This window comes from Camelus ferus, chromosome 14 (genome assembly GCF_009834535.1).
Source record: "Camelus ferus isolate YT-003-E chromosome 14, BCGSAC_Cfer_1.0, whole genome shotgun sequence".
Lineage (NCBI taxonomy): Eukaryota > Metazoa > Chordata > Mammalia > Artiodactyla > Camelidae > Camelus > Camelus ferus.
In genome coordinates this window covers 33,636,181-33,662,271 of record NC_045709.1, presented here as the reverse complement: position 1 = coordinate 33,662,271, position 26,091 = coordinate 33,636,181, and the positions used below count along the sequence as shown (strand labels likewise).

General features: G+C 35.9%; 1 protein-coding gene across 5 annotated transcripts in view; it reads left to right on the top strand.

Moving 5' to 3' along the window:
* The window catches only part of PCCA (propionyl-CoA carboxylase subunit alpha), a 330,985-nt gene that overhangs the window by 168,538 nt on the left and 136,356 nt on the right, over positions 1–26,091 (top strand). For all 5 annotated transcript variants that reach the window (XR_001367552.2, XM_006195197.2, XM_032496718.1 and 2 more), the window contains 2 exons: positions 13,076–13,186; positions 22,011–22,119. Coding sequence is in view for 4 of the 5 variants with exons in the window: in XM_006195197.2 (XP_006195259.1) it covers positions 13,076–13,186; positions 22,011–22,119 (220 nt within the window). In the remaining variant the exon portion in view is untranslated. The remainder of the gene's footprint in view (positions 1–13,075; positions 13,187–22,010; positions 22,120–26,091) is intronic.

The following is a 26,091-nucleotide window of genomic DNA, read 5'->3' as shown; positions in this document are numbered from 1 at the left end:
TTGTTGAATGAATGAGTGATACAACCTTTATTGCAAAGAGTTTTTAGTATACTTGGTATGGAAAATACGTAAGTGTAATATAAATTCATAGATGCCGTAATAGTGGAGTGACAGCGTATAGTGGGAATTCAAAGATGGAGAGGGTGTCTTTCTTTTCACACCTCTCCCTTTTGGTCCTTCAAAAGTAATGTGAGTACCACTTAGGGCTCATAGGTGACTCTGTTGAGAGTATTTCACTTTGTGCTTCCTTAAAATGATTTCCCAGAGTACTGGCATTTTTCAAAAGACTGATAACTTACTGTGTTGGTAAAACAAAAGTGATGGGCACAGTCAGGCATCTTTGAAGTGTGACTTGCTATAGTCTTTTGGGAAAATAATCTGGCATTAGATGTTAAAAGTACATACGCTTTCACTTAGCTGTTCAGTTTTCGGGAATCTATCTTAGAGTGTCAAAACACTGAATTGTGAGATGTTTACAAGGACATTTACAATAGCATTGTTTGTAGTAACCAAACTACAAATTACAGTTCTAGCCAAATTCTGACCTACTGCAGTGTCGCCCAGATGGACAGATGACTGAATAAATTACTGTGCGTCTTCACTGCAAAATAGTGTGCAGCTATGACTTGAAGTCATGTCCGTATGTACAATTAAAATAGAGGAGCAAATCAGAGAGTAATGTGTAGTGCTTTTAGTCAGAATCTTCCCATTCTAAAATATTTTTAGTTATCTTTGGATGAGCATGGAGAAAGGTGTGGATGTGTGCACATCATGTTGAAATACATGTATTATTTTTTCACTCAGAGGAGGGATACATTGCCCCAGACTTTTTATTTTAGGTATTTTCAAATGTAGAGAAAAGATGAATGGGTAGTACTTTGCACACTGGTACACTCTTCATCTAGATTAATTGTTAAGTTTTTCCACATTTGCTTTTTTCCTCCGTCTCTCCCTTTCTCCTGTCTTTGTCTTCTCCCTCCTCCTCACCTTCTCTTCTCTGTTTTTTCCTGAACTATTTGACAGAAAGTTGCAGACATCATGACACATCACTCCTAAATACTTCAGCATGCGTCTTAAGGGTAAGATTATGTTCATATCAGAATTTCCCCACTTTTTCCCCAAAGTTTGTTTTTTTATCTGTTTGTTAGCCCTATCCATGGTCCAGTCAAAGTTTATATTGGTTTTGTCTCTTTATTTTCTTGCTCTTTTTTATTTTGTATCATTAACTCTTTAGAAGAGTCAGGGGCAGCTGACATATAGAATATCTCACATTCTAGATTGGAAGTTTATGTATTGGCCCCAGTGAAGGCATTTGGGAAATAAACTGGAAAGATGGGGGTGCAGTTGGAAAGTGGTATATTTTGTTTCTTTTTTCTTTTTAATTTTATTTTATTGAGTTATAGTCAGTTTACAATGTTGTGTCAATTTCCAGTGTAGAGCACAATTTTTCAGTCATACGTGGACATACATATATTCATTGTCACATTCTTTTTCACCATGAGCTACCACAAGATCTTGTATATATTTCCCTGTGCTATACAGTATGAACTTGTTTATCTATTCTATATATACCTGTCAGTATCTATAATTTTCGAACTCCCAGTCTGTTCCTTCCCACCCCCCTCCCCTCTGGCAACTACAAGTTTGTATTCTATGTCTATGAGTGTGTTTCTGTTTTATATTTAAGTTTATTTGTCTTCTTCTTTTTTAGATTCCACATATGAGTGATATCATATGGCATTTTTCTTTCTCTTCTTGGCTTACTTCACTTAGAATGACATTCTCCAGGAACATCCATGTTGCTGCAAATGGCATTATGTTGTCATTTTTTATGACTGAATAGTATTCCATTGTATAAATATACTACTTGTTCTTTATCCAGTCATCTGTTGGTGGACATTTAAGCTGTTCCCATGTCCTGGCTATTGTAAATCGTACTGCTATGAACATTGGGGTGCAGGTGTCTTTGAAGTAGGGTTCCTTCTGGAACCAGGAGTGGGATTACTGGGTCATATGGCAAGTCTATTCCTAGTCTTTTGAGAAATCTGCATACTGTTTTGCGTGATGGCTGCACCGAACTGCATTCCCACCAGCAGTGTAGGAGTGTTCCCCTTTCTCCACAGCCTCTCCAGGACTGATCATTTGTGGATTTTTGAATGATGGCCATTCTGACTGGTGTGAGGTGATACCTCATCGTAGTTTTGATTTGCATTTCTCTAATAATTAGTGATATTAAGCATTTTTTCATGTGCCTATTGATCATTTGTATTTATTTCTTCCTTGGAGAATTGCTTATTTATGTCTTCTGCCCATTTTTGGATTAGGTTGTTTTTTTTTCTTATTAAGTCGTATGAGCTGCTTATATATTCTGGAGATCAAGCCTTTGTCAATTTCATCTTTTGCAAAAATTTTCTTCCATTCTGTGGTTGTCGTTTTGTTTTGCTTATGCTTTCTTTTGCTGTGGAAAAGCTTGTAAGTTTAATTAGGTCCCATTTGTTTATTCTTGCTTTTATTTCTATTGCTAGAAAATGGTATATTTTGAATTGGTGGTTTTGAATGTGGTATAGTTACAGAACATTAGATGATTTCGGGGTGTGATTATGGGACTTGGTGTCTAAAGTAGAAGAACAGATTATTTGAGGTGAGATCCTAAGAACTGAGCCAAGATAATGTTGCATAGATCCTCCACACATGCATGGTGAGTCAGGATCAGAGGGCAGGTCATGAGTTGGGTAACAGAAGTTCTTAGTGAACTTTGCATTGTGGCAAGGATGTTAGTAGATGACTGGAAATTGAAGGTTTTCTGAGCAGAAGAACTGCAAGGAAACAGAAGTTTTTCCAAGGAGTACAATTGGTGGTGTTTTGGAAGTGGCAGTGTGGTGTGTGAGGCTTGCTGGGGAAGTAAGATCCTTGAGAGGATTGAGGATTTCAAGTGAGGCAAGGAGGTGAGTGAATGTTCCAGATCTGTGGTAGACCCAAGTGATCGTGGCACTCTCGGAAGGTATTGTAGAATGGCTTGGAAAAGAGGGAGCAAGTGTTTGGGGAGAGTGGGCGTAGCTGCGTCATCTGAGGTTCTGAGGATGAGGGATGAGCAGAGAAACTTGGATTTCTGGGAATGGATGCCGAGTCCCTGAAGTAACAGTGTTGAGCACTTGGGCTCAGAAAAGTGGTCTCAGAGGCATTCTGAGGGGGCTGGATCTGCATAGCTCATCTGAATAACTTTGGATTCTGTTTACTTTTCTTTGGCCCTGTAGTCCCAAGTGGGCACTGTCTGTCAGGGACTAGTGCGGTGACTTCCTGAACGGTTCTCCACAGGTACTCTTCCTTCACCTGCGCTCGTCCCTTCTTCCGTGTGCACAGAATAATCTTTTCAAAGTACAAACCCAGTGATCACTTCCCTGCTTTAGTGTCTTCCCATTGCCTCTGCATGGGCTCTGTGCTCTCATTTATACTGCTTTCTCTCAGGCCCTTTTTCCTGCTTCATTGTTGTTTTCATTTCCAGGTATTTTTCATCTTCTCCCACATAAAGACCTTCATTGCTAAGCTAGTCTAAGCAATAGAAATACAGTCTAAAAAATACAGTGACCTAAGAAAGATACAGTTTAGTTTCTCTCCCATGTAACATCCAGAAAGGAGGTTGTCAAGGGCCACCTCTTACATTCACAGCAGATGGTTTTCATTTTGGGGCCCAAAGTAGCTGCTTTCATGCCCATCATCCAGCCTCAGCAGGAAGGTAACAGGGGCAGGGAGTTCACACTCCTTTTTTTTTTTTTTTTTTTAAGGCATAACCTAGAAAGCACCCTTTATTTCTGCTCCTGTCTTACTGGTGTTTAGTCACATGGTCATGCCTAGATGCTAGGAAAATGGGAGATGCAGTTGATATCAAGGTGGCCATATACTAAACTAAAGCATAGCATTTCTTTTATTTTTTAATACACTTAAAAATATATCATTTTATTATTTTTTATCATTTTTATTTTTTTGTTTTTTGGGGGGAAGGTAATTAGATCCATTTACTTATTTATTTTTAGAGGACATACTGGGGATTGAACCCAGGATCTTGTGGATCTTAGCATGCACTCTACCATTTGAGCTATATCCTTCCCCCCTTAGCATTTCTCTTATTAAAGGAAGGAAGGGAAAAATAGATATTGCTAGACAATTAGGAGAAAGAAGAATATGTACATATATCTGCTCATTTTTGGAAACATACACACATACACAAGACCATTACTAATAATATGACATACATATCATATTATTATGGTGGAAATGACTGGGGAATGGGAAACTGTGTGCGCTGAAGGAGAGAGACTTTTGTTACACATTTTAATATAATTCTGCCTTTTAGATACATATTAATATTTAAAATCAGTGTTCTGGGGAAAAAACTCAATAGAATACAAACAAACAAATGGGCCAAACTGTATGAATAATACAATCATGCTGAAGGAGAGAGAAAAATAGCTAACCTAAATAACTTTTAATAGTATTTTGACTGGATACCCTCAATGTAAAGATAAAATATGTATGAACAAATATTAAACTCTAGTTAGTAGGTTTGTTTTTCCTAGTTCATGGGTTAGCAGTTCTGAAACCAGTTTGTGTATATTCTGGGATTGAGGAAATAAATACACGTATTGTGAATAAGAAGAGCAAAGTTTCTCACTGTCAGAGGAAGGAGTTACAGATGTGGGAATGGAAAAGCATAGATGAACCCTATGGTGTGGAATTGGAAGTTCAGTGGGGATTCTTAGTTTTTAACATGAATTGAAACATAAATATATAAATATGTTATCGCATCTGTAATTGTGTGTACATATATGCATGTACTCTCTAGCTCAGGATTTCTCAACTTTTTAGCACCACTGATGTCTACGTTGGGACAGTTCTTTGTTGGGGGTGAGGGGTTACCTGTGCGTCATAGGATATTTATCAACATCCTTGGCCTCAGCCCGCTAAATGACAGTAGCATCTCCTCAGCTGTGACAACCATACACTTCCAGATATTGCCATATGTTCACTGAGGGGATAATCATGCCAAATGATTGGGAACTACTGCCCTGCTGAGAGGTCATAGAAGCACTGACACCCATCACAAGAAGCACACCAAGCACCCAGATCTTGTTTTCTGAACACCATCCTCCCCGTAAGTGGAACCACTACTTGATAAAATGACTGCTATTCAGGAAGATGAGCCTGAAAGAGCTTGTGTAAGACAGTAATCAAGTGCTCCAAAAATCTTGATTTGTCAGAGACACAGGAATCAACTTTAAGGGGCTTCCACTGGCCAATCTGTGAAAACCTCAGTGACAAAATAAATAATGCTAGCAGTCGATTAAAATCCACGAAATAAAAGTCCGTGAGTTTATACTGATACAAATAGATAAGAAAGATAAATGAGGTAAAGCTCACAGCTCTTCCTTACAGTGGATTTTTAACTGATAAGTGTAGAAAAATCAATTTGGCAGACATCAAGTTGTTTAGGTAAGAATCATCAATGATGGATGCTAAAATTAGTGGATGAAAATATAATGAGAAGCAGTTTCATAATATCTCCTCAGGTGATACTAATGAACTACAATGGGGAAAACAGTACCTTTAAAATGGAGAAACCTAGCAACTTACTCAGATGAGTAGAACTACTATCACTGGTAATGAGACAAATCAACACCCTGTACCTCTTGATATGATGCACTAAGACGTACACATCCTTCCTGTTGTATTCTTGCAAAAAAATGTGTAACATGAATATAATCATGAGGAAACATCAGACAGTCCAGATTGAAAGACAGTGTACACTATAAATGGCTAGTACTCTTCAAAAGTGTCAAGGTCAAGAAACACAAAGAAAAATGGATCAACTTATCCAGATCAAAGGAAACTTAAGAACACAGGACAACTAAATGCAACATGGGATCTTGGATTAGTTCCTGGACCAGGAAAAAAAATGTTTTTCTTTTGTAGTAAGGGTCATAAATAGGACAACTGGTAAAATTTGAATGAAGTCTGTAGATTAGATGACACTATTACCAATGTTAATTTTCAGATTTGGTCATTGTACTGCAATTACGTAAGAGACTTAGCTTGGTTTTAGGAAACAGTGAAATATTTAGAAGTAAAGTATCTTACCTGAACATTACCTTCAAATGTTTTTAAAAAAAATTGTGTGTATGTTCACACATACAGAGAAAGAGATGGTGAATGACAACAAATAAATGTGGTCAGATGTTAACGTTTGGAAAATCAGGATAAAGGATATGCAGTAACTCTTTGTACTGTTTTTGTGAGTTTTCTATAATTCTGAAAATATTCCAAAACAAAAAATTTTAGAAAATAAGTGAAGAGGAGCATATGCTCCCCTCCTCCCAAAGCTAACGTTTAAGGAATAAAAACAGAGAAACGTTTGTGATTTGTACTTATATATCCATCTGACTAATTCTAAAGAATAGAGGGGTTAAAAAATTGTTTTATGAAGGACAGAAAATGGACAACTTACTATATAATTTGATAACTGTTTAGTTGTTCAAATATTTTTTTTTTTCCTGAGCCGATTGTGAGCCTTGGTTAAGATAAAGATTCTTTAGAGCAAAAATGTAATTTGGCTAAAGTCAATTTCTGAGTCCCCATGAAATAAGCAGTGGCTTTTGGCCTCTGTTTGATCTTGCCAGTGTGTGCAGCTAATGTCTGGCCAGTGTTTTGGAACCAGCAGGTAGTCAGGAGAAAGCTGCTCCTAGGGGTCCTCTCTTCTGGGGCCTGGTGGTGATTTCCCATACAGATGGGACCTCGTGAACTCTGGCAGAGGTCAGCCTCAATTCCCCGTCCAAATCTCAGAGTCATAATTTTTATGTGTATGTGATTAATAATATCATTAAAGTTATAAACTAAGTCTGAGAGTACTTCTACTATATACTTATTGTTTGAACAAGATCAATTTAAATAGCATTTTCTTAACTGGCACATGGAAAGTTAACTAGAGTACAAAATAACTTTCAGATATGTAGGATATCCTTTAACAGTTCAATGATTTTTCCCATTTATCTAATCTTCTGAACTTTTAGGTGTAAAATAATTTTTTGATTGTTTTCCTATTTGGCTTTAGAATTAATATACAGTAGTTTTTGGAGCAGTCAGTTGAGGAACCTAGAGTTTGGTCATCTGCCATTAGCCGTTGATTTAGCTTATAGTCCTTAGGAAAGAGAAATAGATAATGACTTGATTTTGCACAGTAATATGTAATACTTTATTCAGACAACATTAAAGGGAAAATGCTTTTGTACATTAATTTTATTCCTGAAACATCATTTAACAAGATAAAAGTCTGTTTCATGCTCTGTTTACTATTCAAGTAAAAAGATTTTTAAAAGTCCATGGCTTTTGTGTGCATGAGTGGCTCTGTTCTTTGATATCCAAAATGTAAATTAATATTTGCTTATGATTCCTTTGTGTTACATTTTCTAAAATCACCTCTTTTTTACTTTGAGTATGGAATTAAAATACAACATCATTCATCCTGTAAAACTGCATGCGTTTAAATTTTTTGGATGTCATGGTTATGAATTGATCACTGGCATCAGAAAACTTATTTTTGTTCAAATTGTCATTAACTATTTCTGAAAGTTACGTTGTATTTTACTGAAGACAGAATGTGATGCTAACTATTCTGGCACTGGCCACACAGAGGGCAAGAAAATGTCTACCAGCACTAGGCTGTACCAAGAAAGCCAGGGAAGTTTAAATATGGAATATGGTGCATATAAAGTGAACAGTATTATTTTTATTTAACTGGAGGAGGAAAGGACAAAAATCCTGAAAGTTAGAGTACCTTTCTAAGTTATTTACTATTTATGCAAAAAAAGCTTGTAAATTGAAACAGGTGTACTTAAGAACACCTTTTTTTGGAACTAAAATTACAGCTGCACCTCAATCTTCTAACATTTATCCTTTCCAGTCCCTCCTTTAGGGTCTTATTTTTCTCAAAATTTCAGTTACTGTATACAAATAATTCACATATTGCTGGTTTTGTCTTGCATTTCTCTGTTTCTCATTCTGTTCTGTGTTCCGTCACGTGAATGCCCACCTCCATGACCTCTGTATCCTGATGTACATGCATTCTAATCTGCCTGCTCTTCTGAACTCTAATTAGGCGGATCAGTCTCATCTCACAGGCCCCTCAAATTTAACTTGCCAAAAATGTATCAGATTTTTTTCATTTCCATCTATTCCTTTTCCCTAAACACTGCAGAGCCAGAAGTTTCGGTGTTGTGCTGGGCTCATCTCCCCAATTCTTGGCATCCACCAAGTCCCCAGACCCTGTCCGCCTCCCAAATATCTCTCAAGTCCAGCTGCTTTTCTCCTTCTGTATTGTCCACACACTAGCTGTGGTCGGAGGCCTTGTCATTTGTCAGCATGTCTCCTGCAGTTGTCAGCTTGCTTCTTCCCATCTTCACTCTTGCCCCTCCCCAGTCCCTTTTGTAATAGCAGCCTGAGTGATTTCTGGCAGGCCCGAATCTAATCATGTCTTCCCTGTGTCATCCATTCTGGTTGCTCGCGAGGTAAGGTGAAATCTTTGCCTATCAGACCCTGAATGCCCCGTTTGACTTTTCAGGTGCACCATTTTCTTCTTTGTTCGTATGCTTTGGCCATGGTGTACTTCTTTCAGTCCTCTTCACAGAAATACCTGGTGGTATCCATTTACTTTTTACCATGATGAAAATTCTTAAATAGTTTAAGTGCCTCCCTGATACTACCATCTTTGTGTTCTTCTGTGTCTTTCTCTATTTTCTTTCCCAGCCAGGAAAATTTGTGTAAGTCACACAAAATACTTTCCTCTTCCGGGAACAGCACATCTGTCATTTCCTATGCATTAAAATCTCTCTGGCAAGCCATAACTCTTTTCTTCCTCAAAAGTGCTTTAGTTTTGTCCGTTTGTAAAACATATGACAAAGGGGTTCATTTCCCTTTCATAGCCTGAAGTCTTTCAAGGAGTTTTCTCTTTTAAATTCTTGCCGACCTGCTTTGTCTTTCTAAGTGTCCTGTCACTTTGCCTTTCATTAATTGCTCTTCATTTTTGTCTGTCAAAATATCACCTATAATAAAGGCAAGTGTCAGATCTTGGCAATGATTTGTTAGGAGTATTGGTGTTATCAGAAGTTTATTATACCTTGCAATATTTCCTCATAGAAATATATATAATTACCAAAGTCCTTCAAAACATGTTAGTGAATATGGCCTAGGTCATTATCCACAAAGCAAGCTTGGGTTAACTATGCGTTTCTCCCGAGCATGTGCTGTCAAGGATATTTATTAGATCATCGTCTATATACAATAACTTCTTCCATGGAATATTTGTATAGCTAAAGGAATAGCGTTCAAATTCGAATTTTAAAACTTTCTCTAAGTGTTTCGAGGTACTTTGAATAAATTGAAAGTTGGCTTTTGTAAAATTTTAGGCACAGTGTATCTTTTGAGTCAGGAAGAGAGATGCTCAGAAATTTTCATATGGTTGCTAATATGGTTTAGTATAAAGAGATGCATAGAAAAATGCCTGGAAGGATGTATTAAGTTGTTAATATTGGTTGGCTCAGAGATAGGAAGTCATATGGAAAAGTTTGACCTCCTCTCCCGTATGTACACATTAGGGTACAGGGTAACCTGCTGTAACAAAGGTTCTTAAATTCAGTGATTATAAATAAGATGAAATTTATCTGTTTCTCATTTAACATTCTGGCTGGTCTGTGCTGATAGGGTAGGTTAGTGTCCTGTTGTCCTTCCAGGAGATACACACACCTGTGTCATCCCCCCTCTGCCCCCCACCACGCTCACCTTGTTGCTCTCCGTCATCTGCGTTGCCAAAGCTGAGTTCCTGTCGTATCAGGAAGCCAGCAGAAAAAGGGAAGGGAAGGAGGTTCAAGCAGGTCTTTTTCTCGAGAACGTGAGTGAGGCTGGAGTTGACTACCTCACTCTAACTTGTCTAGTTGCCTGTCTAGTTTGCCATGCCTAGCTGTAAGATAGGTGGGAGAATGGAGTCTGGGTCTGGGATAGTCATTTGTTCAGCTAAGATTCTATTACTGTGGAAAAAATAAAAAGCACATTTTAGAGGAAACGAACAGTCTGTCACAACATACCTCTACAGTGTTAAAAATATTTTTATGTAGTTTACTGTTGTCATTTATAGTGTTCTAAATGTTAGATAAATAATTGAGTCTCTTTGGGTCACAGTTTTCTTATTTTTAAGTCTCCTTTTTCCTTGTAATTTTCTTGCTCCGTAACTAGTTACTGAAAGTTGCCCCAAAGCACATGCCATACTGTTTACTCTCATTTTCCTTCCTGTGGTAGCTACCTGCTGCATGAGTAGTAGGTGTAGAGAAAATGCTGATAGATAAAGATTAACTTGCTCAGAACATCAGCATTGTTAAAACCTCATAGCAAATATGGGCAGGCTTTTGGCAGAGGGCCAGAGAGTAAACATCTTAGACTTTGTGGGCCTCAAGGTCTCTGTTGCAACTACTTGGCTCTCCTGTTGTAGCATGAAGCCAACCACATGTAAACACTGCTGTGTTATATAAAACTTTATTTACAGAAATAGATGGTAGGCTGGATTTGACCTGGAGGCCATAGTTTGCTGACCTTTGTCTTACCGGATGGACAAACTCTCGAGATAGAAATAGGTATAAGCTTAAATTTGTGCAAAATATGCAACTAGAAGTTAGAGGTTGGTAGGTCAGTGCTGAGGCTTAGGATGCTGTACAGCTTCTGTCTGCTGTTTATAAATTACATGTTGTCTTCTCAATATTTATTCTCATATAAAAGGATAATAAAAGAGCATAATAATAATAATAATAATAATAATAATAATAATAATAATAATAATAATGCACCTTCATTTTAATGGATTTACTGGGGATTGAGCCCAGGACCTCGTGCATGCTAAGCATGTGTTCTACCATGGAGCTATACCCACCACCCCAGTAATGCACCTTCTTGAGTGCGTGGCATCGTGTTAAACATTATTTCATTTGTACCTCATGACAGTCATAATGAATAGGTTTTATTATTATCACCATTTCACAAATGAGGAACCTAAAACTTTGAGAGTTTGAATAACGTACTCAAGATGAGAGGTAGATCTAGTACTTGAACCTCAGTGATTCTTTGCTTACATCATAATTATTCTTGTATAAATGAGGATTCTATAAGACTTGAATAGCAAAAGCAGAATCAGGCTTTCTAGGTTTGCTGTGAAGGAAAGTGGTGCAGATTAGAACTCTAGAGGAGTGGGTTAAAGAATTGGAAGAAATTAACAAACCTCTTGTTTTCTTCAACTTCAGCTTTACTCTGCTCCAGCCGCCCTCCTCTTGTAGTGGACACCTGATCTAATTCCTGCTCTCCCTGGATTTGAGATGCCTCCCCACTCCACCTTTTATTCCTATTTAACGTATTTGTAATCTACTCCCTTCATAGAGTCTTTCTGTCTCAGAGTTCTCCTGATACCATTTGTATCCCTCTTGTGGGGGTTACCTATTTTAACTTTACTTTGGAGTAGTCACTGTGTACTCGGCTCGATTTTTCCTACTTGATCAACAAGTTTTTTCTTCTCATTCCCTTTGTCCTCCTCCTTCCCCTCCTCCACTTCCTCCTCTTCCACTTCTTTTGAAGTATACCTGACATATAATAAACTTCTTATATGTAAATTATTCAATTTGATGCCATAAACATACACCTGTGAAACCATCACCACAATCAAGATACCGAACATTTCTGTCCCTTCCTAGTTTCCTTGTGGCCTTTGCAGTTTACCCTCTCTCCGACCCTTTCCCAGTGCAACCATATGATCTGCTTTCTTTAGGCTGCATTTAGTATATATTATTTTTGGTCTTGCTTCTTTAATTCAGCATAATAATTTTGAGATTCATCTTTGTGTGTTAGGGACTCATTTTTTTTTTATTGCTGAGTAGAATTCCATTGTATGGGCAAACCACATTTTGTTAATCTGTTCACTGTTAATGGACATTGAGATTGTTTCCAGGTTTTGACTTTGCAAATAAAACTATTAATCTTTGTGTATAAGTGTTTGTATAGGCCTATGTTTTTGTTTTAACTTGGGTAAATACTTAGGAGTGAATTGTCCGAATCATATGGTGATTATATGTTTAACTTTTAAAGAAACTGTCAGACAGTTCCAAGGTGGAAGTAAAATATAAAATGTATCAATTTATATTCCTCCCCACAAGGTGTGACGGGTCCATTTATTCCACATTCTTACCAACACTTGGTACTATCTGTCTTTTAACCTTTAACCACTTAAATTGATGTTTGGGCATATCTCATTATATTTCTTTGACAGTGATATTGAACATCTTTTCCTGTGCTTACTGGCCATTTGTATATATTTTGTGAAATTTCTGTTTAGATCTTTTGCCTCTTTTTTCACTTGGTTCATTTGTCATCTTATTATTTTGTAAGCATTCTTTATATATCCCAGATACAAGTTCTTTGTTTGATACATGTGTTGTGAATATCCTCTGTCAGTCTGGCTTGCCATTTCATTTTCTTAACTGTATCCTTCGAAGGGCAGACTTTTAAAATTTGATGGACTATAATGTGTTGATATTCTTTTCACGGTTCATGGATTTTTGTGCGCTAAGAACCTGTTGCCTACCTCGAGGTAACAGATTTTTCTCCTGTGTTTCCTTCTCTAAGTCTTATAGTTTTAGGTTTGTGATCCAATTTGTGTTAATTTTTGTATGTCCTGTGAGTTAGAGTTGAGATTGATTTTCCTTTTTTCCCAAATACATATCTAGTATTTGTACCATTTATTAAAAAGACATTTGTCTCCCCGTTGAATTGACTTGGCAGTCACAAGCTTCTTAAGTTTACATTTAGTGTTTTATTACTGCCTCAAGTTCAGACATTTTTTTGTTGTTACTTGAAGTGAAAGAGTTAAGTAATCTTGCATGGTTTTTGCTAGGTCATGGGACACTAATGATAAATTCCTCCAGATAACAAGAATTAGATTTTTAACTGACTCATTCCTATTGTTCTTCAATTCAGTCTGTTATCATTTTTTTTTTAGGTGTTACACACAATATTGCATTACTTCGAGAGGTGATAATCAACTCACGATTTATAAAAGGAGACATCAACACTAAATTTCTTTCTGATGTATATCCTGATGGCTTTAAAGGTTTGTATGCATTGAAGTATTTTTAGTGTATTAAAGTTATTTTTTATACTTTATTACAGTGTATAATTTTTTCTATTCTGAAATTAAGGCCTTTGGCCTATGTTACACTTGAATTATAATATACTTAGAGTATCTTGGGCTATTGACATTCATGATTTTGAGTATTCATGAGTGACTCATGAATGTATAGTAATCTGTAATTTTGTTGAGTGAGGAATTCAACTAGTATGTTGAATGTTGTGTTTCTGAAAGTCAATTCAAATTTGTATTCCCTGCTGATACGAGTATATACAGGAACTCATCTTTAATATTAAAACTGTATCTTTATGAAAGTTAGCACTGAAAATATCAGGATACCAGGTGCTGTTCCTATTAATGAAAATGAAGATGTCCAAGAAGATGATGGTTTTTATTCTGAAAAACAAGTTTTGAATAAAGTAATAAGTGACGTGTGAATCTTAGCCTTTCAAAGTTATCAGCGAGTGTTTCCAGGTAGTAGGAAAATTGCTCATCAAGTGAGAGACAGAAAACCCTTAAGTGAGCATTGAAAACATGGTTAACATGGTGTTAAGACACTGACAGGACTTACATGAGACTTAACCAGAAACGTTATGCAGGTGAAAGCCAGAAGCCTTTACGTGTTTCTGATGAACTTGGGGACCTATGAAGAGTAGATCTTCTCTCACAAATTTTGTGTTCTTTATATCTATTTAAAGTGTTTTAGTATATAAAATTCTCATTCATTTTCAGAGCTGTATATAGATTCAGGTCTGCTTCATGTAGTTGAGCTCTTGAATACATTTACAAAGCAGTTTTGTAGCTCAGAATTTATGATACAGAGCTTTCATAAGACTAACTAGAGATTACTGAGTTGATCTTTCAAAAACTTTGGTGTTACAGGGCTTTATCATTAGTATCAAGGGAAATAGTGTGTTTTATTTCAGACTAAAGGATCATCAGGTTCTTTTTCCTGAACTTTTGAATTTTTAAAAAAATAAACTGCAGTCTTAACATAATTGCAGTTGTATACTTGTGTGATTATTTCATTATTATCTGTTGATTTCATGAATCCAGAAACTACTAATGTTATTGCTTTTTATTGTATCCTAGCAACTAAAACACACTAATTAAATATTTGTTGAGTTAATGGAAAGAGTCTTGTTCCTAGTATAGGCAAGAAGGTATTACCTTGACTGTTTTTAATTAACTATACATGTATCCAGATTACATTTTGTTTTATTTTGATCCTAATGTTTTGGCTTCTTGACCTTTCTAAAATTTTAATTGAAAATTGTCCTAAGTTGTGAAGTGGACTCTGGAATTCCATATGCTTTTATGTCTGCCTGAGTAGCAAGTCTGGAATGGTGGTATGACATGAAACAGTAGGCAGAAGGAGACAACAGGTCAAAACTTAAGGAAATCTTTAGAATAAACACATTGTATGTATGCATGGGTATACATATTTATACATAAGCACATTTATACATGTGTTTATATATATGCATATTTGGTAGTAATTGAAATTTAGCAGCAATTGAAAATGTTCCAAATTCTCAGAAATTTTCTTAAAACCTAATATTGCAATTTGCTGTAATAAACTTAATATACTACATTTCTTTTTTGGCAGGGAATTGTCAGCACAGGCACTGTAGTTTGTTTCTTATGCTTATGCATAACAATTCTCAAATTGTTATAAGTTTTTTTAGGAGAGTCTTTAGCAATTTTTAATATCAGCCTTCATTTTACCTGGGAGGAAACCGAAGCCCAGAAAGACTAAGTCTAAATGACCAGCAATATAATAAAGCCAGAAATTAAACTTAGAGTTTTCAACTTCTGTTTCAGTACTCATTCAGTTGTGCTAGGGTTCAAAGTCATAAATCACCAAAGTTTTCAGAGTATGCTCTATGTTGTCATGTTGCCTATAAGGACTTTAAAAGCACACATTTGTATTTGCCATTCGTTATGTCTACGACTTATTTTTTTCATTCCTTCATATTATGTTCATGTCAGTTCTTTCTTCTCTGAATGGCTGCTATCTCTTGTTCTTCTTCAGATTACTCTCTTTCTCCTTCCTGATTTTTCCCCAGAGCAGGTCTTAGGTATATTAAACTGTATCATCTTTGATTGTTTGATGTATGTGCCTGAAAGAGACAGCGGGAAGTGGCAACTGAAGTTAATCCAGGATCTTATCCATATGTTTGAGGCTGGGTCATTTTGCCCCTTTGGGATTACCCATCTGCTTCCCATCTGTCCAGCTATCCTAGGCACTATTCATAAGCAAGTGCCTGTTTTTATGACTGCATTAAAATTCTCTATTATATATGTTTATTGCCCCAAGTTTATTTGTAGAGTAGGGCAGTGTTACTAAAGGCTCTTAGACTGAACTTTGAAACAATTGTGTCTAAAATTTCAAAATAGGATACATAAGAATTTATTCTTCATGTCAACTTATTAGATCCTTATTTTGAAAGGTTTTTTTAATTCTGAAAAATAAATGGAAAATGGAGAAGTAGATATTTTGATTTTGAAATAAAAAGAAAATGAGGAAGAAGATATTTTAAGACATGTAATTTCATTTAGCCTAGAATGGACGTTTTGGACTTATTTCTCTGTTGCCTTCGACCACTAGCCCCATCACAAGAAATTATCAGAATTATCTTTCTCTTTGAAAAGTTGCAGAATTTTTAGAAAAATTTGATTTAACACAGAAGTCTACCATTAATTATACTTCTCTCTCTCTCTCTCTCTTTTTTCTTCTGGAGTTTAATCATGTGTTTCTGTACCTTTAGAAGTGGTACTGTAATACATGACTGATGTGTTGCCCTTAAAAATTCAGTCATTAAAATCATTCAACATATAATTGGTGTAGACTCTAGAATAAAATCAAAGACAACTAATATATTTTCCCTGTCCTTAAGGAGGTTATATCACTAGGGAAATAAACATGTAAAGATCTAATAACTACATTACAGGATGGAAAGAAATAAGTGCCAAGGTAAAGTTATAAGCAAAGTGTTCTGAGAGCAGAGAAAAAAGAAACCAATTCTGATTTAGGGAATCAAGGATGGCTTCAAGGATTAGGTAGCATTTAGACTATTGAAACACCTCTCCAAGGACTATTCCATAGGTGCTGGGGCTACCATTCTGCCTCAGGAGAGCCAATATGTGTATCTCTTCCTGATCCATCTTCTTTGGTGTAATGTTGGTAGTTTGAAATCAGCCTTGGAGAGAGTATTTACAGTAAGGAGATTGGCAAATGCTACATACTGGGGCGCTGCCCTTTCTCCACACCCTGGCTGGTTGTTAAACATTTACCAGCAAACCTTTGAGCAAACAAGAGTCGCAGCATACAACAAAGGGGGATTACCCGTCTAGGGGGGAAGACCTACAGGAGTCCCTGGAGGCAGACGATACTGCTTTAGACCTGCAGGCATGGGAGGCAGATGACTGTGCTTCCTGAAAAATAGTAAGAACACTTACAGGTATTAAATTAGAGGAGAACTAAAGACTGTCAGTTTTAGAAATAAAAAAGACATTTCAGCAAAGTGAAAGGATGATCACTGTTAAAAACCAGATTATAGTTGACCCAAAGGAGTAAATGGAGGAAAGATCTCAAAATATGTAGCAAAATAGCAGAGAGAATGAAATGTGGGAAATGATGAGAGATGTGGAGAGAAGAACCAAGAGATTTTATATGTAAATAACAGGAGTTTAATGAAAATAAAATAGACAAGGAAAGGTTAATTTTAAAAGAAAAGTAGAGGAGTTTTTTTGTTGCTGCTGTTCTTCAGAAAGTCTTGAGATGCTATTGGAAAGACTCACTGAGTTTCAGACAAGATTAATGGGAAAAAAACTATTCTAGGCATATCAAGAACAAAAAACTTTTTAAAGCTTGTAGAAAGAAAGGGTTATGTGCAAAGAATGTAGAATGAAATCATTTTCAGACTCTATAAACTGAAGTTTAGAAAACCTTAAACTAAATATCTGCTACACAGGAAAGAACTTGCTTACGAGTGCCTTACCCAGCTAAGGTGTCCTTCATTTGTCAATATTGAAAAGAGAGATTTTAAAATAAAAATTCTGAAGTATATCATCATATAAACCCTTTCTGAGGAAATTACTGAAGAAAGTACTTTAACCAATTTACAGTAAAGGTGATACCTTAATTATACACATTTTTCCTTACCCCGAAACCCACTAAATTTAATTTTTTAAAGACACGAGCCCATAAAGAAAAAGAGGTGGTAGCATTTTGAAAATATAAAGCTGAAATTTGATTTTTAACTGATTAAGCAACTTTAAAAAGTTGAATCATGACAACATGAAAACTGAGAAGTCTCTCGTTGTCACCGTGGAAGCCTCAGAAGTCAGTATGTCTCTATGAAGACAACTGTACAATCTTGTCAAGGAACAAGAAACACAGTCTGAACACATGGAAAAAAATCAGTGTTGTTTGGGGGACTCGATAGTATATGAGTGCCAGTCTTTCCCAAATTAATACACAAATTTTATATAATCTAGTTAGATTCACAAGGCTTACTATGTAAGTGATTTAAAAGCTTATATATAATAACAGATTTCTGTGAATAGCCAAGAAGATTATGAAAAGTAAAGAGGAAAATTTGCTTCCATGTATTAAAACATATTGCAAAGCCTCTGTATCTAAAAAGTAAAATATAAAGGATAAGAATGAATTGCTTGAAAGAAAACAAACGAGAAAAATGAATAAATGTATCAGTTTAATAGAATAGGCAGCTCATAAATGGAAATTAGTATCTGTGGGCATTTTTCTGCTTACTATATACAAAATGTTCGATCTTGAGATTTAATTGTGAAAGACAAAACACAGAAGAATTTAGAAGAAAATTCAGGAATATAGTTATTACCTAGAGGTTGAAGTGGCCTTTTAAAAGAATCTTAAAAATATTTTTAATGAAAAGTAATGATAATATAACATTGTTCTGTAAAATGTTATGTCTCTTTAGTGAAATAACTAAAGTATAATTTAGCATTTTTTAAAGAATTCTAATTGGCCCATAAACTTGAAATTAATGCTGTTGTAAAAAAAAATGGTTTTCCCCTCAAATTATTATTCTGTGGTCAGTAACCATTAAACCCAGAATTTTTCCTTTTTATTTTGGATTTCATATTTCAGTTGATGTCAGATTACTTGTTGAAATTTGACAGTTGGACATTTTGTAACTTAAAAAAATCACTCTGTTTCTATATGATACCTTAGAATTTATGAGAATACCAGATATAAATAATATTTAGTAATTACTATTTCTGCCTCTTTATTTAGAAGTTAATTTACAATTTATGAGATGTGAGAATAAGCTAATAATGTCTGGGATTGATCCACAGTATGATTATATAACCTCCAGTCACAGACTCCCTCAGCATGATTCTGACATTAGACAAAGTCCTTTACATTTTAACATCTACTATTTCATGATTTGAAAAGGTTACTGTTGTTAGAAAAGAGCTGAAAAATCTTTTCTTCCATTTTTTTTGTATGTGTACAAAAAAAAAGAGATTATGATGTTAGAGACTGAGAAATCCATCTTGCATCAAGAACTTTGAAGGATGGTTAGCCTGGAGAAGAGAAGACTAATTATTAAGGAATATTGCTGCTGTCATCAACTTGGCCCGGTTGTTGAACACTGGGCACTGCTGATTTGTGTTCATTTGTTGACTGTGTCCAGCACATGAAGTATCACTTTGGTAGGGTGTACCATATATTGACCACTCCCATGAGAGAGCCAGTGATTAATGCTCATCTCATCACCCAAGGGGAAATCCGAGCCCCTTTCTGCCTTGGAACAATGTTAGGTCTAAATGACATAGACTGGACTTGAGTCTGATGCTGTGAGGAACAATTACTTTTGGTACATGTATTTCAAGACACTGGGACCAACTGGGCCAGGGATTTCAGCAAGAGAAGAACCAAAGGGCATACATACAGATAATGGAGAACGTTCGGAGTTGAAGGTCAGAGCCAGAACAGACCACTGTATCAAGCCATAGGGGAACATGTAGGAGTTGGGTCCACTCTGGTCCGTGATCAGGAGTAGCCTTATGCTATAACCATTATCCTAAGAATAGTTTGATTATGATAGAATCTCTGGTACATTGCCTTTTTGGACCTAAATACCCCTTTTTTGACATGGCCAGAGTGGTCAGGATATAACTCCTTTTATTGAACAAGTTTTAGGATATCTAACTGCAGTCTATATCCTTCAAGGTTGGTGGTGTACAGGTCTAGGAGGGAATAGAACTGTTCAGTGTTACTTTGGAATGAAAAAGTGAGAACAATGGGTGGAAGTCACAAAGAAACAATCTGGCTCAGTATGAGAACTAACTGGCTAATGGTTTAGAAATCCTTGAAAGAGTTTTCCAGTTTCCTATAATTGGAGGAGTTCTGTAGGTCACATGTAGCCATCTGTCCAACAGTGCTGTAGGAGAGACATCCACAGTGCATGGAGGATGGAGTAGATGATTTTTGCAATACTTCTTGATTAAAATTACCTGAGATTCTTTTAAAAATTGTAGAAACAAATTTAGTTGAATTGTAGAAGTCAAGAAGTCTTTAGCACTCATATCAAATTTGTTGGAAATTAGTCATTGGTTAAATTTGAGGATCTGTTTCAGTATAATAAAACGATTGAAGTTGTTATGCATTATATCAGTTTGCCTGGCAGATGTGATGAATGATGTTTGATTTTATCTGGGAAACTCCTTTCTCAATATTGTCTGAGTCAGTGCAGCTAATAATACATTAGACCAAATGAAACACTCATTCAGCATCTTACGTTTTAAAAGATTCCCATATTTTGCCTTTTTTCCTGTTGGTTGTATATAATGTGCAGATGTATCTATAGAAGTGACTACTTTGTGAACCGTTGTAACAAATGTATTTTACATCATGTCTTAACTATACACACATACTCATGACAAATAGCATGTGCAAAGTGCTCTCATAATTTGTCTTGCTGGACTGACCCAGTAAAGTGGCTTCATGAACAACTAAATGGTTTGTATTACGCAGTTTGATAAACAGGAGTCTAAAACACTTCTGTTCAAAGTGAGATCTGTGGACTTGAAGCATCAGAATCAAATGTTTGTCAGAAATGCACATTACGGGGCCCCACCTCACAATTGCTACCGGTCAGCCTCTGTAGGTGGAGCACAGGAATCTAATCCAGGCGATTCCGATGCACAGTGAAGCTGGAGAAGCATCGGTCCTCTTTATACGTCGAAGAGTTTTGGTGGTTATATCTATTGATGTTTGCTATATTATAAATTAAAACCTAGGGACTTTAAAAATACTTAATCATTTTCGAAGTAACAATAATAAATCATTATATGTTGACATCAGAGCAATGATGTCATCACATATCATATATTTCTTGGATCAGGACACCTCCATGGTATACTCCTAAAAAAGAGAGAGAGAAAAAAAGCAAGTAAATCATAGCATTATTGTGAAAATAGTTTTGACCTTGCAGATTCCTGAAGGGCCTTGGGGACTATCAGTAATCCCCAGGCCACACTTTGAGAACTGCTCTTGTAGACAATATGTTTTTGTGAAGACTGAGACCAAATTCCTGTAATCCTCATGTAGGGTAATTGATTATGGAATCATATGGGATGTTTCCATCACTGCTTAAGTGTTGGGGATAATTAGGAACTTTTCAAAGCCTGTAAGAATGTGGTTTATTAGGCCATTGAAGGATCTGTTACTGAATTCCCAGACTGACAATGGATCCCATGTTGGTGTTATAGCTTATGTAGCTTCTAGGTTTTTCACAAAGAGGGAAGGGATACAGAGGGTACCCTTCACTTCAGTTTCATGAAACACCTCCTCGTAGAAAAATGGGCCACAGATCTGGAAAGTGTTTGTATTCTAATTATGAATATTTTTAGCCTTAGCTCTATTTTGGGTAATTTTCTAGACATAATGTTGAAATTACTTCATTTCTTTCAAATAAATTTAAATAACTACCTGATCATTTTTTCTTTTTTGAATTGTAGAAGTAGCATCTTAGTGCTGATGATCCAGCACTCAGATTGCCCATACTGTACCCTTTAATAAACTCAATTATCTGTGTGCAGCACTGTGGTAAATAAATAGTGTTGGAAATTGTGGTGAGATTACACAGCGCTCAAGGGGATTTGTTGGCCTGCAGACCTGGAGTATTGAATCCTGCCTTGACTCACACGCTTCTTGAGGAATTATTATGCAAATAGAGCAGATTTCCCAGCTGCATGGCCCTCAGCCAGACCAGAGAGTCTTCCCTGGGCTTGTCAGGCTAGACCACTGCCCCCAGGTCCAGCTGTATTATGGTAAGAAGAGTGAATTAAAGAGGGAGAGGGAAATTGATTGGTGGTTTGGTTAATTGATTGGGATTCAAACCCTGAGTCCACATGTAGTAAGGCAAGAGAATCACTTATTTATTTTCTTTCAATCCTTCACTCTAGAAAACATGGCCCTACCACTGTCCATGACCGTGACGCTCCTTTTCTGCCTACCCTTTATCCTCACTCCTTAGAAGTAAAATTTGGGGTGGGAAGTGATAAGGAGAAGCAGATATTAGGGGCCATAAGTTTTTCCTATAAAATTCCAGTGAGCAGGGGTTTTTGTCTGATTTAAACAACCTTGCTCTCTCTTTTTCCCCTAAGACACCCCAGCACCTGGTATAATACTAGCTCCGTAATAGATGCTTGATAAAAGCACCTGTTTGAATGACTAATAATTCTATAAGATAGAAACATAGATGTTAACATTATGTATGTGATTGACCAACTGATTGATTTCCCTTAGGACACAAGTTAACAGAGAGTGAGAGAAACCAGTTATTGGCAATAGCATCATCCTTGTTTGTGGCATCCCAATTAAGAGCACAACATTTTCAAGAACATGAAAATGCAAGGTATGTTGGATCATTTGAAAAATAATAAATGAGCAGAAAAATACTGATGACCTGAGCTGCATAGAAAATAGCTAATAGAAGATCTGACTGATCTCAGTTCTGGATCTTATGAGTGTTTGGAGAAATATAATAAAATCACAGTGTTTAAAATGGTATTGCTTCTGTTTTGTTCAAATGAATTTTTTTAATTCAGAAAGAACAAAAGGATCTTGGCCCCTCTAATTTGGACATTATTGGGGAAGGTATTCTGAAACCTTATAGGAAGTCAGTTCAAGTAATTTGTATTATTTCTGTTAATCTTGAAAACATTTTGAGAAGTATTATAGTATAAAATTTAGGAATTAATCTGAGCAGTTAAATATATATATGAAATATATATATGAAACTTGTTTATGAGATACAGGAAGGAAATAACACCAGGTTATTTGTGAGCCCAGCGTGTACCTTTTAGCTTCCTAGTAACCTGAGCAAAAGAGAAAGCAGGCTTTATACTAGGGAAAACAAAAGCAAAATCATTGTAACATTCATGCTTCTAAGTGACAGGATTATTTATCACGAGTGTCTGTGTGCTTGCTCGAGTAATCCTACTTGAGCGAGTACAGTCCGTTACTTGCTAGAGTGATGCTGTTGATAAAATTGTGTTACTTCAACTTTTTTTCTTTATTTTTGCTTTTCCTCAAGAGGAAGAATAAAGATTAAAAAAAGAAAAAAGATGGCAGGTGACTGGGCAGCTCTGAAGAGCACAGGTCAGAAAGTCATGTTACTGAAGAATTAGGTAGAAGAAAAACTAAATTGGGTTTAGGCTGTATATTTGTGGCTAATATGGTTTTCTCAGAACATCTCTGCGTAACCAGCTGGTACTTTTCATTTGTTTTCATTCTCAAGAGAAAATACAAGAAGCTTAATGTACAATCTTTTTTTAAGTTACAATTTGGTGAATATTTAGAGAGAGATGAGGGAATATAGAATTTCTGTAAATTACTGAGTGAATGAAAGGTGGAGGAAAATGGTCAGTAGAGCCAGGAATCTGGTTTGTTTGTTTTTTTACCCCCAAAGTTGTGCTTTCCAGTGTAGAAGCCACTAGCCGTGTATGCCTATTTGAATTAAAATTAGGTTAAAAACTCAGTTTCTCAGTCACATTTAATGTCAGTGTCAGTGTAGTCACTGGCCACATCTGCAGTGCTCCATAGTCACTCCTGCGCTGCAGGTGGCGGCTACCATGTCAGGTAACAGAAGGAGCCTTTCCATTGTTAACTGTTCTATTTCCATCAAGCTCTGTTAGACAGTGCTGTTTTGGAGGGATGTGTGTGTGTGTAGGAGAGATCCAAGCTTTTGTTTTAAAACCAGGATTATACCTTACATTAATATTTTTATTATTCTTTTGTTAAATACAATACTCATATCCTTATTCCTTTACCTTCAGATGTTATTTGGATTTTGATTATTTCAAAAGTCCTGAGCATAGCTAATGATGAACTGGTTTGGTTTTTAAGAAGGGTATTCCAATTATTTTCAGAGTGTGCTGACTTACCATTGGTAAGAATCTGAAGAAAGTTTAAAAAGGAAAAGAATAAAAATTACCTGTAATCCCACAATAACTACTTCTAATAGTTTGCTATATTTCTTTCCAAGTATGTATGTCTATATTTATTATTTATTATATTTATACTTATTACAGAGAATTTAAAACATATGCAAAATAACTTTTGCTCTTTAAAGGATACCATAAAGAACATTATAAAACAATACAGCAAATGGCAGAATGTATTCAGAGATACATGTCCAATAAAGGACTTGGATCTATAATGTATAAATCTTACAACTCAAAAATGAGCCAAACAACCCAATTAAGGTTTGGCATAGACTCTTTATCAATGAAGTTATATGAATGGCAAATAAATTCTTGTTTCATCAAAAAAGATATTTAACGTCATTAATCATTAGAGAAATACAAATTAAAATCGCAGTGTTACACCACTACACACCCACTAGAAAAATATTCATCAAGTGATAAGTGGATAAATAAATGTGGTATATCCATGCAACGGAATATGGTTTAGCAATAAAAATGAATAAAGTACTAATACATGCATCTACAAACATAAACCTAAAAAGAAAATTATGCGGAGAAAGAAACCAGTTAAAGAAGACTATATAATATAAAATTTCATTTATTTGAGATTTCTAGGAAGGACAAAATTATAAAAGAAGGACATCAGTGGTTGCCTGCAGGGTGGGTGTTGATGTCACATTATTACATCTTTACGCAGTCTGCATTCAAAACGATAAACTAGTAATTATTTTAAATGCATTATTCTCTTATATTATGTAGAAAGCAAAACATGGAGTTCCAAGCCAAAGTTAAAATGATACTAGCTTTTACTCTAGTAATGTTTTAAATGCATTAAACCCTTAAATCATGCTGAGAACAAAAAGTGGACTTACGAGTATTGTTAAGTAATACTAGCTTTTATAATTGTCCATGTATTTGCCTTTACTGGGGTATTTATTTCTTCATGTGGCTTCTTGGTACTAATGTTCTTTCATTTCACCTGCAGGACTTCCTGTGGCATTTTTTGCAGGGCAGGTCTAGCTGTCACAGACTCTGTCAGCTTTTGCTTACCTGGGAAGGTCTATCATCTCCCTCACATTTTAAGGACAGTTTTGCTGGATTTAGGATTCTTGGTTGCCAGTTTTTTTTCGTTTAGCACTTTGAATATATCAGCCCACTGCCTCTAGGCCTCCAGAGTTTTTTATGAGAAATCTGCTGATAATCTTACTGAGAATCCTTTGTATGTGAAGATTCACTCCTCTCTTTCAAGATTTTGTCTTGGGCTTTTGAAAGTTTGGTTATAATGTGTCTTGGAGCTCTGGGTTCATCTTACTTGAAGTTTTTTGAGCTTCTTGGATATTTATATTCATGTCTGTCATAAAATTTGGGAAGTCTTCAGTTATTACGTCTTCAGATATTCTCTCTGTCCTTTTTTCTCTCTTCTTCTGGGACTCACACAGTGTATATGTTGGTTTGCTTAATGGTACCCCTCAGGTCCCTTAGGCTCTGTTCACTTTTCCTCAGTCTTTTTTCTTTCTGTTCTTTAGACTTTATAATTGTGTTGCTCTATCTTCAGGTTGACTGTTTTTTTTCTTCTGTCTGCTCAAATCTGCCTTTGAATCATTCTAGTGAGTTTTTCCTTTCAATTATTGTACTTTTCAGCTCAGGAATGTCTTTTTCTTTTCTTTTCTTTTTAGGTTTTCTGTCTCTTTATTGATATTTTAATTTTGTTTACACATTATTTTCTTTATTTTCTCCACATCTTCCTTTAGTTCTTTGAGCATCTTTAAGACACTTGTTTTAAAGTCTTTGTCTAGTATATCTGACTTTAGGTCTTTTTCAGAGATGTATTCTGTTTTTGTTTTTTGTTTGTTTTTTTTCCTTCGAGTAGGCCATACTTTCCTGTTTCTTTGTGTGACTTGTGATTTTTGGTTGAACACTAGATATTTGAATCTAATAATGTGGTAACTTTGGAAATCAGTGTCTCCTCCTTCTCCAGGGCTTCCTGTTTTTTGTTATTGTTTTTGTTTATAATTTTTGTTTTTATCAATTGTTGTAAGCTGTCTCTATGCCAAGGATCAGCCTGAGGTATAAACTTAAGTTGATCTCAGGATCTTTTCTTAGCCTTTCTCCGGGCACGTGCAGTTATTTTTCAGTTTTCCTTGTGTATGCTGTTGTTTTTGAATGTCTTAGCCTTAAGGTGTGGCTTTTAAAAGGAGGAAAAGCCAAAAAATGAAGAGAGAGTTAAGGAGGCACCGGACCTTTAAACTTCCTGAAAGTCACAACAATGGGTACCCTCCTTTTTGTCTGCACCTCCATGATTAGCAGTCAGAGCATGGGTGCCCAACATTTGGAGGGTAAAATCCTTTTTTGCCCACCTTAGCTTCCATGAACTGTGTGCAAGCTGCTCTGGTGAACAA